Here is a 15,897-nt window from a genome sequence, read left to right on the forward strand (position 1 = left end):
CGCGTATGATTGTTGCGTTACATGAGCGCATGCTTTTTGATTTAATGTGTTGTAAACCACTCGGTGCTTTTGTTTTATGCATTTGTTCTTCATTGTTTTGTCAAAGCATCATGGCAGGAAAAAAAATACGAAAGTTGTGCCATCAAAAGACCAAAGTAATAGTCAAAGCTCCCAATAAATCATATGCACACTGGAGCTGATGAAACATGCCAGTTGGACCACTGCTGCGTCCAAGAGAGAGTCAAAGAAAAGCTTCACCTGCTTTTGATTTGATCCAGACTGAACAGGACACAAGCTGTGGGAGCTCAGCTGACATCAACTTTAAATTCAACATTTGAATTGTAAAACCTATTAGTTTGCACATGTTCAAAAGATTCCTAGACATGAGTAAAAGTCAGAAGACAGTCTGAGCTCGTGTTTGAAGCTTTTGGTCTCGTGGAGCAGCTGCCGGCTGCAGGCTGCAGGGACAATGTGCTCCAACACTCCGGAGCTCTCAGCGCCCTCCGCCTGGCTGGCTCTCTGATTGGCTGAGCCCCGACCGTGATGTCACCGCTGCACGTTATAAGGGCTCTGACAAATAGCCTGGGAGACGCATTAGAAGAAACACACGACTCGACCGAGGGGCCGAGTGAGTGAGACACACGGAGACTAAGGACACAGCAGACAGTCGACAGAAGGACCTGTAACTGAACGGGGACTTTTCTACTTTTTATGGGAGGCAGGAAGCCAGACGACGACCTGTGGAGGTTTGGACTTTTATTTGTGCATGCTGGTTTTTTCTTTTTTTGTGCTTGCCGAAGGCTCACAGGATGTCATTCATTTAGTTTTGTTTCTGTTCCCCTTTTTGTTGTTGTTGAAATACAACCAACAGACACATCAGATCATCGTTTAATGCGACTTGTTTTTGATGCATTTACATTGAAAGTGTGATCTTCACATGTGTGTGTGTGTGTGTGTGTGTGTGTTGTATCTACATATGGTCTCTTCAGATGGGAAGTACAACCCTCCCAGTGTACCTCAACGTGAGTGCAGGGATGTCCAACTCGTCATCGGACCCGACGGACAATGAGGACGGGGCTTACAGCGAGGCCACCATGATCCTGCTGGGCATGGCGATGTCCTTCCTGGTTCTGGTCATCGTCTTCGGCAACATCCTGGTGATCATAGCGATCGGCCGCTTCCAGCGTCTGCAGAACGTCACCCACTGCTTCATCACGTCCCTGGCCTGCGCCGACCTGGTCATGGGTCTCGTCGTGGTTCCTTTCGGCGCCTGCTACATCATCTTCGAGAACTGGCACTTTGGCAGCTTCTGGTGCGAGTTCTGGACGGCGACGGACGTGCTCTGCGTGACGGCGAGCATCGAGACCCTGTGCGTCATCGCCATCGACCGCTACCTGGCCATCACCTCGCCCTTCCGCTACCAGTCGATGCTGACCAAGTGCAAGGCTCGCATCGTGGTGGTGCTGGTGTGGGTGATCGCCGCCCTGACGTCCTTCCTGCCCATCCACATGAAGTGGTGGATATCGACCGAGGAGGAAGCCAGGGTGTGCAACGAGAACAGCAACTGCTGCGAGTTCGACACCAACATCCCGTACGCCATCACCTCCTCCATCATCTCCTTCTACCTGCCGCTGGTCATCATGCTGTTCGTCTACAGCCGCGTGTTCCAGGAGGCCAAGCGGCAGCTGAGGAAGATCGACCAGAGCGTCGGACGTTTTCAGAACGCCGACGGCGGCAACCTGGAATCTCTGGAGAGCAACAACGGGCGCGGCAACAAGAAGGCCAAGTTCTGCCTGCGGGAACACAAAGCCTTGAAGACGCTGGGGATCATCATGGGGATCTTTACGCTCTGCTGGTTGCCCTTCTTTCTGCTCAACGTGGTGGTGGCCATATGGAAGGTGGAGGGCGTGGACCTCGCCTTCAGGATACTCAACTGGATAGGTTACGCCAACTCGGCCTTCAACCCGCTCATTTACTGTCGGAGTCCCGAGTTCAGGTACGCCTTCAAGGAAATCCTCTGCATGAAGAGGAACCGCCTCAGCAACCCGGGAACGGCGAACGGATACGTGTACAGCCGGCACAGCTGGCAGAGCGAGCAGCAAGGGCGGAGTAAGGGCAGCTTGGAGGACGGTGACGCTCATGAAGGTTGTCTGCGGCGGGCGGCGGGGGTCTGCGGCTTCGCGGACGGAGCGGCGGACCCCAACGGGAATTGCAACAAAAGCCTAACGACTGTGACCACCGTCCTTTGATGTCGTGGAGCCCCGAGGCTTCCAGATGTGTTTACACCGCTGTCATACACTATTTTTTTAAACTCGTGAAGGTAAGGCCGGTCGAGCTGGCTGGTAGAGACAGACTCACAGAAACTGTAATATGAATGATCACTTTTCCTTTTGTGACATTTCCCATGTTTATCTTTCATCTACCTCGTCTTTTTTTCTTCTTCATGTGTTTCTTAACTGACTAAACCGTCCCCAGGAGGTACACTGTGCATTACGTAACTGCTGACTGTCGGGCTCAGATTGAACGTGTGGTCTTGTTTCTTGTCTCGGAAATCTTGGCAAAAGATCCCATAAATTTATTAGCATAAAAATGTTTTTTTCAAATTCAAAGTGAGAGTTGTCGGAGGCTGTCGACGTCCCGAGGGACGGTAGGGAGTCATATTTTCCATCGGAGAATAGATGAGGAACATGAGAAGTGTTATAATGCCTCTCTGGCGCTGTGTTTGAAAAAAATACATTCCAATCAACCAAAATCATAATTTGGCTTCATTTCATAAATGTTTTTTTGTTTTGTTTTTTTACTCTATTTTTTTATTTGTATTGATTATTACATTGTGAAAGACAATGATGATGAACAGGTGTGGCAGAATCAATCTCTCTCTCTATCCCTCCCTCTCCCTCTCTCTCTCCCTCTCTCTTTCTCCCTCTCCCTCTCTCCCTCTCTCTCTCTCTCCCTGCTACCTGCTCAAGTGTTTTACAGCCGTTTGCATGGCTGTTCCTGTTGCACCGCAGATATTTAGTTATCTTTATTTCACTGGTGCACGCTGAAAAGACGCCTCAGAAAACGCGGATCGTATACGTTGCATCGGCCAGAGTCCATCGTGAGCCCTAAAGATATATAATATCTATTAATGAGATTAATCCTATAGGAAATTAGCTTTTAAAGCTTGCATCTGTTACACAAATAAATGCAAGTTTTCTTCTACATGCAGTAGTCCACCGGTTCCTTTAAGCTGTAAACCAGTATGTGATTAATTATGAAGTATAGGGCGCACTACAAGTATTTATTGTCCCCTCTATGTGGCGCTAGCAGCAGCAGCAGCAGTGCTTCTGGTTGCACGAGCCCTGTGTGTGTGTTACAGTGTGTGGTTGCTGTGTTTACTTAAATCAGAGACTCCGTTCCCTTCGCCATGGCACAAGAGCTCAAAGCCACTCGCACGATAACAAACCGTCCTCGGCGAGAACGGCGTTCCGGGCCGGAGACATTTCGTTCCGACGGTTCGGAGAGCCGACAAACGGAGAAGTCGCCGAGCGGCGCTCCTCCGTCTCCGCCGCCTGACGGTTCCCAGAGTCTCGTCTCTGCGAGCGGATGTCTGGATCTCTGTGAGATCCGTCTGACGTTTATATATCTGAGCCGCGCAGGAAATGCTCCACGATCCAATAAATCCATTATCTCTACCGTTGAGCTGGGGAATCAGACGACTCCGACGTAGATTAGTGCGTTTGATGAATATACAGTTCCCAATCTGCATGATCCAAAACGGCCGGCCTGAAATGAGACTCCCTTTTCTAATCTCTCGTCTTAAAATCACGGGCTCTCTGGACTTTTTTAGAATAATGGAAACATTAGCGCTTCACATGCAGGTGAATTCACCCATTTTTTTCACAATAAACACAAATAAATCCATTTATCTGGAGAATCAGACGCCCCTGAAATAAATAAGTTCATTAAAAAAGATACAGTTCCCAATCTGCATGATGAGATCCAAAGGAAACAACCGGAAATGAGACTCTATTCTTATCTTCCTTCTTAAAATCACGGGCTCTCGGGACTTTTTCGAATAATGGAAACATTAGCGCTTCACATGCAGGTGAATTCACCCACTTTTTTCACAATAAACACGAATAAATCCATTTATCTGGAGAATCAGACGACCCTGAAACAGATAAGTACATAAATAAATATGCATTTCCCGATCTGCATGATGAGATCCAAAGGAAACAACCTGAAATGAGACTCTGACTTCTTAAAAATCATGTTCTCTTGGGACTTTTTGGATTTTTGGCGAGCAATAATGGAAACATTCGCGCTTCACATGCAGGTGTGTGACTTCTCCTTGTTTTCCCACACTAAGTCACAGGTGTCAGCCCCGTTCCCCCGTCTGTGTGGTGTTAGGATCAAAGTGACAGCTTTCTAAATGTGGCTGTAGAAGACGGGGGGTTGGGGGAGGCCAGTCTAAATCTAAATCGGTGTGAGTGACCTGTGTTTTAGTGCATGTAGGTTGCCTCCGGTCAGCTGACTGGAGTCCAGACTGTGAACTTTGTTCCCTGGGAGGAATCCATACGTACCGTAGGCCTCCCGCTCGGCTCGGTCAGCTGCGTTGTCGCCGACCTTCGGAAGAGACGCCGATATGTCGCCGGCTGACGTCAGCGGTCGCCATGTGAAAAAAAACAAGTTGTCGTCTGTTGATCTTATTCGCTGTTTTTCTTTTTCGGGGATTTACAGCAAAGTAAATGAAGGGGTTGAATGTCACAACAAGTGTGTGTTTCCTTCGGCGTTTCCACTGCACCGGACGCACACAGCACAGAGAAAGAGAACAAGACTGTTCCTACATGAACATTTGTGTGTTTACCCAACAGGCGCTTGGATAGTGATGCTGGATTTGAAGAAGAAAAAAAAGATTTGGTTAAAACGTCTTGTCATTTTAAGAAGCACTTTGCATGTGATGGTTTGCATCACTGATATATATATATATACATATATATATATATATTATGTAGATATATATATATACATATATATGTATATTTATATGTATATATATATATATACATAATATATATATAAATCAGTATATGTATATATATATTATGTAGATATATATACATATATATAAATATTATGTATATATATACATATATATATATATATACATAATATATATGTGTATATATATATATATGTATATATATATATACATAATATTTATATATATATATGTATATGTGGTAATGTATTTGTGGACTCCGGTGCCACCAGGGGAGTAGAACTCTACGCCCACACTGCTCCCTCCTGGCAGCGGCCTCTTCTTGCACCTCAGCTGTCTCAGAGGTGTTCGTGGTTATTGTCGTCATCCATATGCCTGAATGTGATTCATGTCTTCACCTCCTCACAACAAAGTTATGTCCGATGAATCATTAACTGTGAATCGACTCTAGAACATTCCCAGTCCGGCCGATGGTTCGTCTACCGATGCGTTGGTCACGCTCCGCTTGGTGCCCACTCGGGTTCAATTAATAGTGGATTCTGGGTTAGAGACGTGTCTTAGAGAATATTATTCTATTATAATGTGGCATGTTTGTCTTTTCTATATTTTAATATGATCAAGGCTCACGATACCCTCACTGATTTGTCGTTGTCCCTATTTTATAAAAGTCACTTTATCGTCCATAAATAGCTCCCCAGGATCTAGATTAGAGTCGTTCACTCACTTAAAAGCAGCACTTGTGAAATAATTGCATCATTATAGTTCGGGAACTATAAACAATGACTGGCTTGAGAGCCGTAATACTACTTCCTGTTGGCGAAGAGAAGAGCGAAAGAGATTCATGAGAAACTGAAGAGGTTGATGTTGATGTTGAAGAGCGTCCCCATCGATGTATGAATGTGATTTCTCTTTTAAAAGTTCAACATGTTGCTTTTGCCGTCATGAAAAACAAACGTATTACATGTTAACGTTGTTTTTTTTGTTTACAAAATGTTTTTGCACAAGTTTGTCGTCACCGTGTGTTTGAGAAGTGAAACCTGTGGTATTTATGGAAGTGTATGTGCTGTAACGTTTGTATTTAAATAAATTATGTACGTGTTGCATGTAGCGTCCTGGATGACGAGTCCTCTATCTGTAAAAGGTCTCTACAAGACAAAGAAGATATGAGTCGTCTTCATGCATCCATGAACCTGAAGTCCTACAGGTCTGAGAGGGAGACCACGACCACGAGGTCCTTCAGGTCTGAGAGGGAGACCACGACCACGAGGTCCTAGAGGGAGACCACGACCACAAGGTCCTCCAGGTCCGAGAGGGAGACCACGACCACGAGGTCCTTCAGGTCTGAGAGGGAGACCACGACCACGAGGTCCTCCAGGTCCGAGAGGGAGACCACGACCACGAGGTCCTTCAGGTCCGAGAGGGAGACCACGACCACGAGGTCCTTCAGGTCTGAGAGGGAGACCACGACCACGAGGTCCTCCAGGTCTGAGAGGGAGACCACGACCACGAGGTCCTTCAGGTCCGAGAGGGAGACCACGACCACAAGGTCCTCCAGGTCTGAGAGGGAGACCACGACCACGAGGTCCTAGAGGTCTGAGAGGGAGACCACGACCACGAGGTCCTCCAGGTCTGAGAGGGAGACCACGACCACGAGGTCCTCCAGGTCTGAGAGGGAGACCACGACCACAAGGTCCTCCAGGACTGAGAGGGAGACCACGAGGTCCTACAGGTCTGAGAGGGAGACCACGACCACGAGGTCCTTCAGGTCTGAGAGGGAGACCACGACCACGAGGTCCTACAGGTCTGAGAGGGAGACCACGACCACGAGGTCCTAGAGGTCTGAGAGGGAGACCACGACCACGAGGTCCTTCAGGTCTGAGAGGGAGACCATGACCACGAGGTCCTCCAGGTCCTAGAGGGAGACCACGACCACGAGGTCCTCCAGGTCTGAGAGGGAGACCACGACCACGAGGTCCTACAGGTCTGAGAGGGAGACCACGACCACGAGGTCCTCCAGGTCTGAGAGGGAGACTACGACCACGAGGTCCTTCAGGTCTGAGAGGGAGACCATGACCACGAGGTCCTCCAGGTCCGAGAGGGAGACCACGACCACGAGGTCCTCCAGGTCCTAGAGGGAGACCACGACCACGAGGTCCTTCAGGTCTGAGAGGGAGACCACGACCACGAGGTCCTCCAGGTCCTAGAGGGAGACCACGACCACGAGGTCCTTCAGGTCCTAGAGGGAGACCACGACCACGAGGTCCTAGAGGTCTGAGAGGGAGACCACGACCACGAGGTCCTCCAGGTCTGAGAGGGAGACCACGACCACGAGGTCCTACAGGTCTGAGAGGGAGACCACGACCACGAGGTCCTCCAGGTCCTAGAGGGAGACCACGACCACGAGGTCCTACAGATCCTAGAGGGAGACCACGACCACGAGGTCCTACAGGTCTGAGAGGGAGACCACGACCACGAGGTCCTACAGGTCTGAGAGGGAGACCACGACCACTCGGTCCTACAGGTCTGAGAGGGAGACCACGACCACAAGGTCCTACAGGTCTGAGAGGGAGACCACGACCACGAGGTCCTTCAGGTCTGAGAGGGAGACCACGACCACGAGGTCCTAGAGGTCTGAGAGGGAGACCACGACTACGAGGTCCTAGAGGTCTGAGAGGGAGACCACGACCACAAGGTCCTCCAGGTCTGAGAGGGAGACCACGAGGTCCTACAGGTCTGAGAGGGAGACCACGACCATGAGGTCCTACAGGTCTGAGAGGGAGACCACGACCACAAGGTCCTTCAGGTCTGAGAGGGAGACCACGACCACGAGGTCCTAGAGGTCTGAGAGGGAGACCACGACCACGAGGTCCTAGAGGTCTGAGAGGGAGACCACGACCACGAGGTCCTCCAGGTCTGAGAGGGAGACCACGACCTCCAGGTCTGAGAGGGAGACCACGACCACAAGGTCCTCCAGGACTGAGAGGGAGACCACGAGGTCCTACAGGTCTGAGAGGGAGACCACGACCACGAGGTCCTTCAGGTCTGAGAGGGAGACCACGACCACGAGGTCCTACAGGTCTGAGAGGGAGACCACGACCACGAGGTCCTACAGGTCTGAGAGGGAGACCACGACCACGAGGTCCTAGAGGTCTGAGAGGGAGACCACGACCACGAGGTCCTTCAGGTCTGAGAGGGAGACCATGACCACGAGGTCCTCCAGGTCCCAGAGGAGACCACGACCACGAGGTCCTCCAGGTCTGAGAGGAGACCACGAGCACGAGGTCCTACAGGTCTGAGAGGGAGACCACGACCACGAGGTCCTCCAGGTCTGAGAGGGAGACTACGACCACGAGGTCCTTCAGGTCTGAGAGGGAGACCACGACCACGAGGTCCTCCAGGTCCGAGAGGGAGACCACGACCACGAGGTCCTCCAGGTCCTAGAGGGAGACCACGACCACGAGGTCCTTCAGGTCTGAGAGGGAGACCACGACCACGAGGTCCTCCAGGTCCTAGAGGGAGACCACGACCACGAGGTCCTTCAGGTCCTAGAGGGAGACCACGACCACGAGGTCCTAGAGGTCTGAGAGGGAGACCACGACCACGAGGTCCTCCAGGTCTGAGAGGGAGACCACGACCACGAGGTCCTACAGGTCTGAGAGGGAGACCACGACCACGAGGTCCTCCAGGTCCTAGAGGGAGACCACGACCACGAGGTCCTACAGATCCTAGAGGGAGACCACGACCACGAGGTCCTACAGGTCTGAGAGGGAGACCACGACCACGAGGTCCTACAGGTCTGAGAGGGAGACCACGACCACGAGGTCCTACAGATCCTAGAGGGAGACCACGACCACGAGGTCCTACAGGTCTGAGAGGGAGACCACGACCACGAGGTCCTGCAGGTCCTAGAGGGAGACCACGACCACGAGGTCCTACAGATCCTAGAGGGAGACCACGACCACGAGGTCCTACAGGTCTGAGAGGGAGACCACGACCACGAGGTCCGAGAGGTCTGAGAGGGAGACCACGACCACGAGGTCCGAGAGGTCTGAGAGGGAGACCACGACCACGAGGTCCGAGAGGTCTGAGAGGGAGACCACGACCACGAGGTCCTAGAGGTCTGAGAGGGAGACCACGACCACGAGGTCCTCCAGGTCTGAGAGGGAGACCACGACCACGAGGTCCTCCAGGTCTGAGAGGGAGACCACGACCACGAGGTCCTACAGGTCTGAGAGGGAGACCACGACCACGAGGTCCTACAGATCCTAGAGGGAGACCATGACCACGAGGTCCTACAGGTCTGAGAGGGAGACCACGACCACGAGGTCCTCCAGGTCCTAGAGGGAGACCACGACCACGAGGTCCTCCAGGTCTGAGAGGGAGACCACGACCACGAGGTCCTACAGGTCTGAGAGGGAGACCACGACCACGAGGTCCTACAGGTCTGAGAGGGAGACCACGACCACGAGGTCCTACAGGTCTGAGAGGGAGACCACGACCACGAGGTCCTAGAGGTCTGAGAGGGAGACCACGACTACGAGGTCCTAGAGGTCTGAGAGGGAGACCACGACCACAAGGTCCTCCAGGTCTGAGAGGGAGACCACGAGGTCCTACAGGTCTGAGAGGGAGACCACGACCATGAGGTCCTACAGGTCTGAGAGGGAGACCACGACCACAAGGTCCTTCAGGTCTGAGAGGGAGACCACGAGGTCCTAGGTCTGAGAGGAGACCACGACCACAGGTCCTAGAGGTCTGAGAGGAGACCACGACCACGAGGTCCTCCAGGTCTGAGAGGGAGACCACGACCACAAGGTCCTCCAGGTCTGAGAGGAGACCACGACCACGAGGTCCTACAGGTCTGAGAGGAGACCACGACCACGAGGTCCTACAGGTCTGAGAGGAGACCACGACCACGAGGTCCTACAGGTCTGAGAGGAGACCACGACCACGAGGTCCTACAGGTCTGAGAGGAGACCACGACCACGAGGTCCTTCAGGTCTGAGAGGAGACCACGACCACGAGGTCCTCCAGGTCTGAGAGGAGACCACGACCACGAGGTCCTCCAGGTCTGAGAGGAGACCACGACCACGAGGTCCTCAGGTCTGAGAGGAGACCACGAGGTCCAGGTCTGAGAGGAGACCACGACCACGAGGTCCTCCAGGTCTGAGAGGGAGACCACGACCACGAGGTCCTCAGGTCTGAGAGGAGACCATGACCACGAGGTCCTCCAGGTCTGAGAGGAGACCACGACCACGAGGTCCTCCAGGTCTGAGAGGAGACCACGACCACGAGGTCCTTCAGGTCTGAGAGGAGACCATGACCACGAGGTCCTCCAGGTCCTAGAGGAGACCACGACCACGAGGTCCTCCAGGTCTGAGAGGAGACCACGACCACGAGGTCCTACAGGTCTGAGAGGAGACCACGACCACGAGGTCCTCCAGGTCTGAGAGGAGACCACGACCACGAGGTCCTTCAGGTCTGAGGGAGACCACGACCACGAGGTCCTCAGGTCTGAGAGGAGACCACGACCACGAGGTCCTCCAGGTCTGAGAGGAGACCACGACCACGAGGTCCTCCAGGTCTGAGAGGAGACCACGACCACGAGGTCCTACAGGTCTGAGAGGAGACCACGACCACGAGGTCCTCAGGTCTGAGAGGGAGACCACGACCACGAGGTCCTCAGGTCTGAGAGGAGACCACGACCACGAGGTCCTACAGGTCTGAGAGGAGACCACGACCACGAGGTCCTACAGGTCTGAGAGGAGACCACGACCACGAGGTCCTACAGGTCTGAGAGGAGACCACGACCACGAGGTCCTACAGGTCTGAGAGGAGACCACGACCACGAGGTCCTACAGGTCTGAGAGGAGACCACGACCACGAGGTCCTACAGGTCTGAGAGGAGACCACGACCACGAGGTCCTACAGGTCTGAGAGGAGACCACGACCACGAGGTCCTCAGGTCTGAGAGGAGACCACGACCACGAGGTCCTACAGGTCTGAGAGGAGACCACGACCACGAGGTCCTACAGGTCTGAGAGGAGACCACGACCACAAGGTCCTCAGGTCTGAGAGGAGACCACGACCACGAGGTCCTAGAGGTCTGAGAGGAGACCACGACCACGAGGTCCTCAGGTCTGAGAGGAGACCACGACCACGAGGTCCTCCAGGTCTGAGAGGAGACCACGACCACGAGGTCCTACAGGTCTGAGAGGAGACCACGACCACGAGGTCCTACAGGTCTGAGAGGAGACCACGACCACGAGGTCCTCAGGTCTGAGAGGAGACCACGACCACGAGGTCCTACAGGTCTGAGAGGAGACCACGACCACGAGGTCCTCAGGTCTGAGAGGAGACCACGACCACGAGGTCCTACAGGTCTGAGAGGAGACCACGACCACGAGGTCCTCAGGTCTGAGAGGAGACCACGACCACGAGGTCCTCCAGGTCTGAGAGGAGACCACCACGAGGTCCTCAGGTCTGAGAGGAGACCACGACCACGAGGTCCTACAGGTCTGAGAGGGAGACCACGACCACGAGGTCCTCCAGGTCTGAGAGGAGACCACGACCACGAGGTCCTCCAGGTCTGAGAGGAGACCACGACCACGAGGTCCTCAGGTCTGAGAGGGAGACCACGACCACGAGGTCCTACAGGTCTGAGAGGAGACCACGACCACGAGGTCCTCAGGTCTGAGAGGAGACCACGACCACGAGGTCCAGGTCTGAGAGGAGACCACGACCACGAGGTCCTAGGTCTGAGAGGAGACCACGACCACGAGGTCCTCCAGGTCTGAGAGGAGACCACGACCACGAGGTCCTACAGGTCTGAGAGGAGACCACGACCACGAGGTCCTACAGGTCTGAGAGGAGACCACGACCACGAGGTCCTACAGGTCTGAGAGGAGACCACGACCACGAGGTCCTACAGGTCTGAGAGGGAGACCACGACCACAAGGTCCTACAGGTGTGAGAGGGACCACGACCACGAGGTCCTACAGGTCTGAGAGGGAGACCACGGCCATGAGGTCCGACAGGTCTCAGAGGAAGACCACGACCACGAGGTCCTACAGGTCTGAGAGGAGACCACGACCACGAGGTCCTACAGGTCTGAGAGGAGACCACGACCACGAGGTCCTAGAGGCCTGAGAGGGAGACCACGACCACGAGGTCCGAGAGGTCTGAGAGGGAGACCACGACCACGAGGTCCTCCAGGTCTGAGAGGAGACCACGACCACGAGGTCCTCCAGGTCTGAGAGGAGACCACGACCACGAGGTCCTCCAGGTCTGAGAGGAGACCACGACCACGAGGTCCTCCAGGTCTGAGAGGGAGACCACGACCACAAGGTCCTCCAGGTCTGAGAGGAGACCACGACCACGAGGTCCTCAGGTCTGAGAGGAGACCACGACCACGAGGTCCTACAGGTCTGAGAGGGAGACCACGACCACGAGGTCCTACAGGTCTGAGAGGAGACCACGACCACGAGGTCCTACAGGTCTGAGAGGGAGACCACGACCACGAGGTCCTGCAGGTCCTAGAGGGAGACCACCACGAGGTCCTACAGGTCTGAGAGGAGACCACGACCACGAGGTCCTACAGGTCTGAGAGGGAGACCACGACCACGAGGTCCTACAGGTCTGAGAGGGAGACCACGACCACGAGGTCCTACAGGTCTGAGAGGGAGACCACGACCACGAGGTCCTACAGGTCTGAGAGGAGACCACGACCACGAGGTCCTCCAGGTCTGAGAGGAGACCACGACCACGAGGTCCTACAGGTCTGAGAGGAGACCACGACCACGAGGTCCTACAGGTCTGAGAGGAGACCACGACCACGAGGTCCTACAGGTCTGAGAGGAGACCACGACCACGAGGTCCTCCAGGTCTGAGAGGAGACCACGACCACGAGGTCCTAGAGGTCTGAGAGGAGACCACGACCACGAGGTCCTCCAGGTCTGAGAGGAGACCACGACCACGAGGTCCTCCAGGTCTGAGAGGAGACCACGACCACGAGGTCCTCCAGGTCTGAGAGGAGACCACGACCACGAGGTCCTCAGGTCTGAGAGGAGACCACGACCACGAGGTCCTACAGGTCTGAGAGGAGACCACGACCACGAGGTCCTACAGGTCTGAGAGGAGACCACGACCACGAGGTCCTACAGGTCTGAGAGGAGACCACGACCACGAGGTCCTCAGGTCTGAGAGGAGACCACGACCACGAGGTCCTACAGGTCTGAGAGGAGACCACGACCACGAGGTCCTCCAGGTCTGAGAGGAGACCACGACCACGAGGTCCTACAGGTCTGAGAGGAGACCACGACCACGAGGTCCTCAGGTCTGAGAGGAGACCACGACCACGAGGTCCTTCAGGTCTGAGAGGAGACCACGACCACGAGGTCCTCCAGGTCTGAGAGGAGACCACGACCACGAGGTCCTCAGGTCTGAGAGGAGACCACGACCACGAGGTCCTCCAGGTCTGAGAGGAGACCACGACCACGAGGTCCTCCAGGTCTGAGAGGAGACCACGACCACGAGGTCCTAGAGGTCTGAGAGGAGACCACGACCACGAGGTCCTCCAGGTCTGAGAGGAGACCACGACCACGAGGTCCTCCAGGTCTGAGAGGAGACCACGACCACGAGGTCCTACAGGTCTGAGAGGAGACCACGACCACGAGGTCCTACAGGTCTGAGAGGGAGACCACGACCACGAGGTCCTACAGGTCTGAGAGGAGACCACGACCACGAGGTCCTCAGGTCTGAGAGGGAGACCACGACCACGAGGTCCTACAGGTCTGAGAGGAGACCACGACCACGAGGTCCTACAGGTCTGAGAGGAGACCACGACCACGAGGTCCTCAGGTCTGAGAGGAGACCACGAGGTCCTCAGGTCTGAGAGGAGACCACGACCACGAGGTCCTCCAGGTCTGAGGGAGACCACGACCACGAGGTCCTCAGGTCTGAGAGGAGACCACGACCACGAGGTCCTCAGGTCTGAGAGGAGACCACGACCACGAGGTCCTCAGGTCTGAGAGGGAGACCACGACCACGAGGTCCTCAGGTCTGAGAGGAGACCACGACCACGAGGTCCTCAGGTCTGAGAGGAGACCACGACCACGAGGTCCTCAGGTCTGAGAGGAGACCACGACCACGAGGTCCTCCAGGTCTGAGAGGAGACCACGACCACGAGGTCCTACAGGTCTGAGAGGAGACCACGACCACGAGGTCCTCCAGGTCTGAGAGGAGACCACGACCACGAGGTCCTACAGGTCTGAGAGGAGACCACGACCACGAGGTCCTACAGGTCTGAGAGGAGACCACGACCACGAGGTCCTCCAGGTCTGAGAGGGAGACCACGACCACGAGGTCCTACAGGTCTGAGAGGAGACCACGACCACGAGGTCCTACAGGTCTGAGAGGAGACCACGACCACGAGGTCCTCCAGGTCTGAGAGGAGACCACGACCACGAGGTCCTCAGGTCTGAGAGGAGACCACGACCACGAGGTCCTCCAGGTCTGAGAGGAGACCACGACCACGAGGTCCTACAGGTCTGAGAGGAGACCACGACCACGAGGTCCTCCAGGTCTGAGAGGAGACCACGACCACGAGGTCCTCCAGGTCTGAGAGGGAGACCACGACCACGAGGTCCTCCAGGTCTGAGAGGAGACCACGACCACGCAGGTCCTCCAGGTCTGAGAGGAGACCACGACCACGAGGTCCTCAGGTCTGAGAGGAGACCACGACCACGAGGTCCTCCAGGTCTGAGAGGAGACCACGACCACGAGGTCCTCCAGGTCTGAGAGGAGACCACGACCACGAGGTCCTCAGGTCTGAGAGGAGACCACGACCACGAGGTCCTCAGGTCTGAGAGGAGACCACGACCACGAGGTCCTCCAGGTCTGAGAGGAGACCACGACCACGAGGTCCTCCAGGTCTGAGAGAGACCACGACCACGAGGTCCTACAGGTCTAGAGGAGACCACGACCACGAGGTCCTACAGGTCTGAGAGGAGACCACGACCACGAGGTCCTCAGGTCTGAGAGGAGACCACGACCACGAGGTCCTACAGGTCTGAGAGGAGACCACGACCACGAGGTCCTACAGGTCTGAGAGGAGACCACGACCACGAGGTCCTACAGGTCTGAGAGGGAGACCACGACCACGAGGTCCTACAGGTCTGAGAGGAGACCACGACCACGAGGTCCTCCAGGTCTGAGAGGGAGACCACGACCACGAGGTCCTCCAGGTCTGAGAGGAGACCACGACCACGAGGTCCTCAGGTCTGAGAGGAGACCACGACCACGAGGTCCTCCAGGTCTGAGAGGAGACCACGACCACGAGGTCCTAGAGGTCTGAGAGGAGACCACGACCACGAGGTCCTCCAGGTCTGAGAGGGAGACCACGACCACGAGGTCCTCCAGGTCTGAGAGGAGACCACGACCACGAGGTCCTCAGGTCTGAGAGGAGACCACGACCACGAGGTCCTACAGGTCTGAGAGGAGACCACGACCACGAGGTCCTCAGGTCTGAGAGGAGACCACGACCACGAGGTCCTCAGGTCTGAGAGGAGACCACGACCACGAGGTCCTCCAGGTCTGAGAGGAGACCACGACCACGAGGTCCTCAGGTCTGAGAGGAGACCACGACCACGAGGTCCTTCAGGTCTGAGAGGAGACCACGACCACGAGGTCCTTCAGGTCTGAGAGGGAGACCACGACCACGAGGTCCTACAGGTCTGAGAGGGAGACCACGACCACGAGGTCCTCCAGGTCTGAGAGGGAGACGACCACGACCACGAGGTCCGAGAGGTCTGAGAGGGAGACCACGACCACGAGGTCCTCCAGGTCTGAGAGGGAGACCACGACCACGAGGTCCTCCAGGTCTGAGAGGGAGACCACGACCACGAGGTCCTTCA

At 55.3% G+C, this 15,897-nt stretch overlaps 1 protein-coding gene across 1 annotated transcript; it reads left to right on the forward strand.

The window, feature by feature from the left end:
* The first annotated feature begins 630 nt into the window (after positions 1-630).
* On the forward strand, positions 631-3,894 carry adrb2a (adrenoceptor beta 2, surface a). Its single transcript, XM_056439319.1, has 2 exons — positions 631-746; positions 990-3,894. Exon 2 carries the CDS (start codon positions 990-992, stop codon positions 2,247-2,249), a length of 1,260 nt encoding a protein of 419 aa, XP_056295294.1. The 5' UTR covers positions 631-746; the 3' UTR covers positions 2,250-3,894.
* The last annotated feature ends 12,003 nt before the right edge of the window (positions 3,895-15,897 follow it).

This window comes from Pseudoliparis swirei, chromosome 19 (assembly GCF_029220125.1).
Source record: "Pseudoliparis swirei isolate HS2019 ecotype Mariana Trench chromosome 19, NWPU_hadal_v1, whole genome shotgun sequence".
Taxonomy (NCBI): Eukaryota; Metazoa; Chordata; class Actinopteri; order Perciformes; family Liparidae; genus Pseudoliparis; species Pseudoliparis swirei.

Bases quoted from the DNA above. Each gene is read 5' to 3' on its own strand.
- adrb2a (XM_056439319.1), top strand. From the start codon at position 990: ATGGGAAGTACAACCCTCCCAGTGTACCTCAACGTGAGTGCAGGGATG.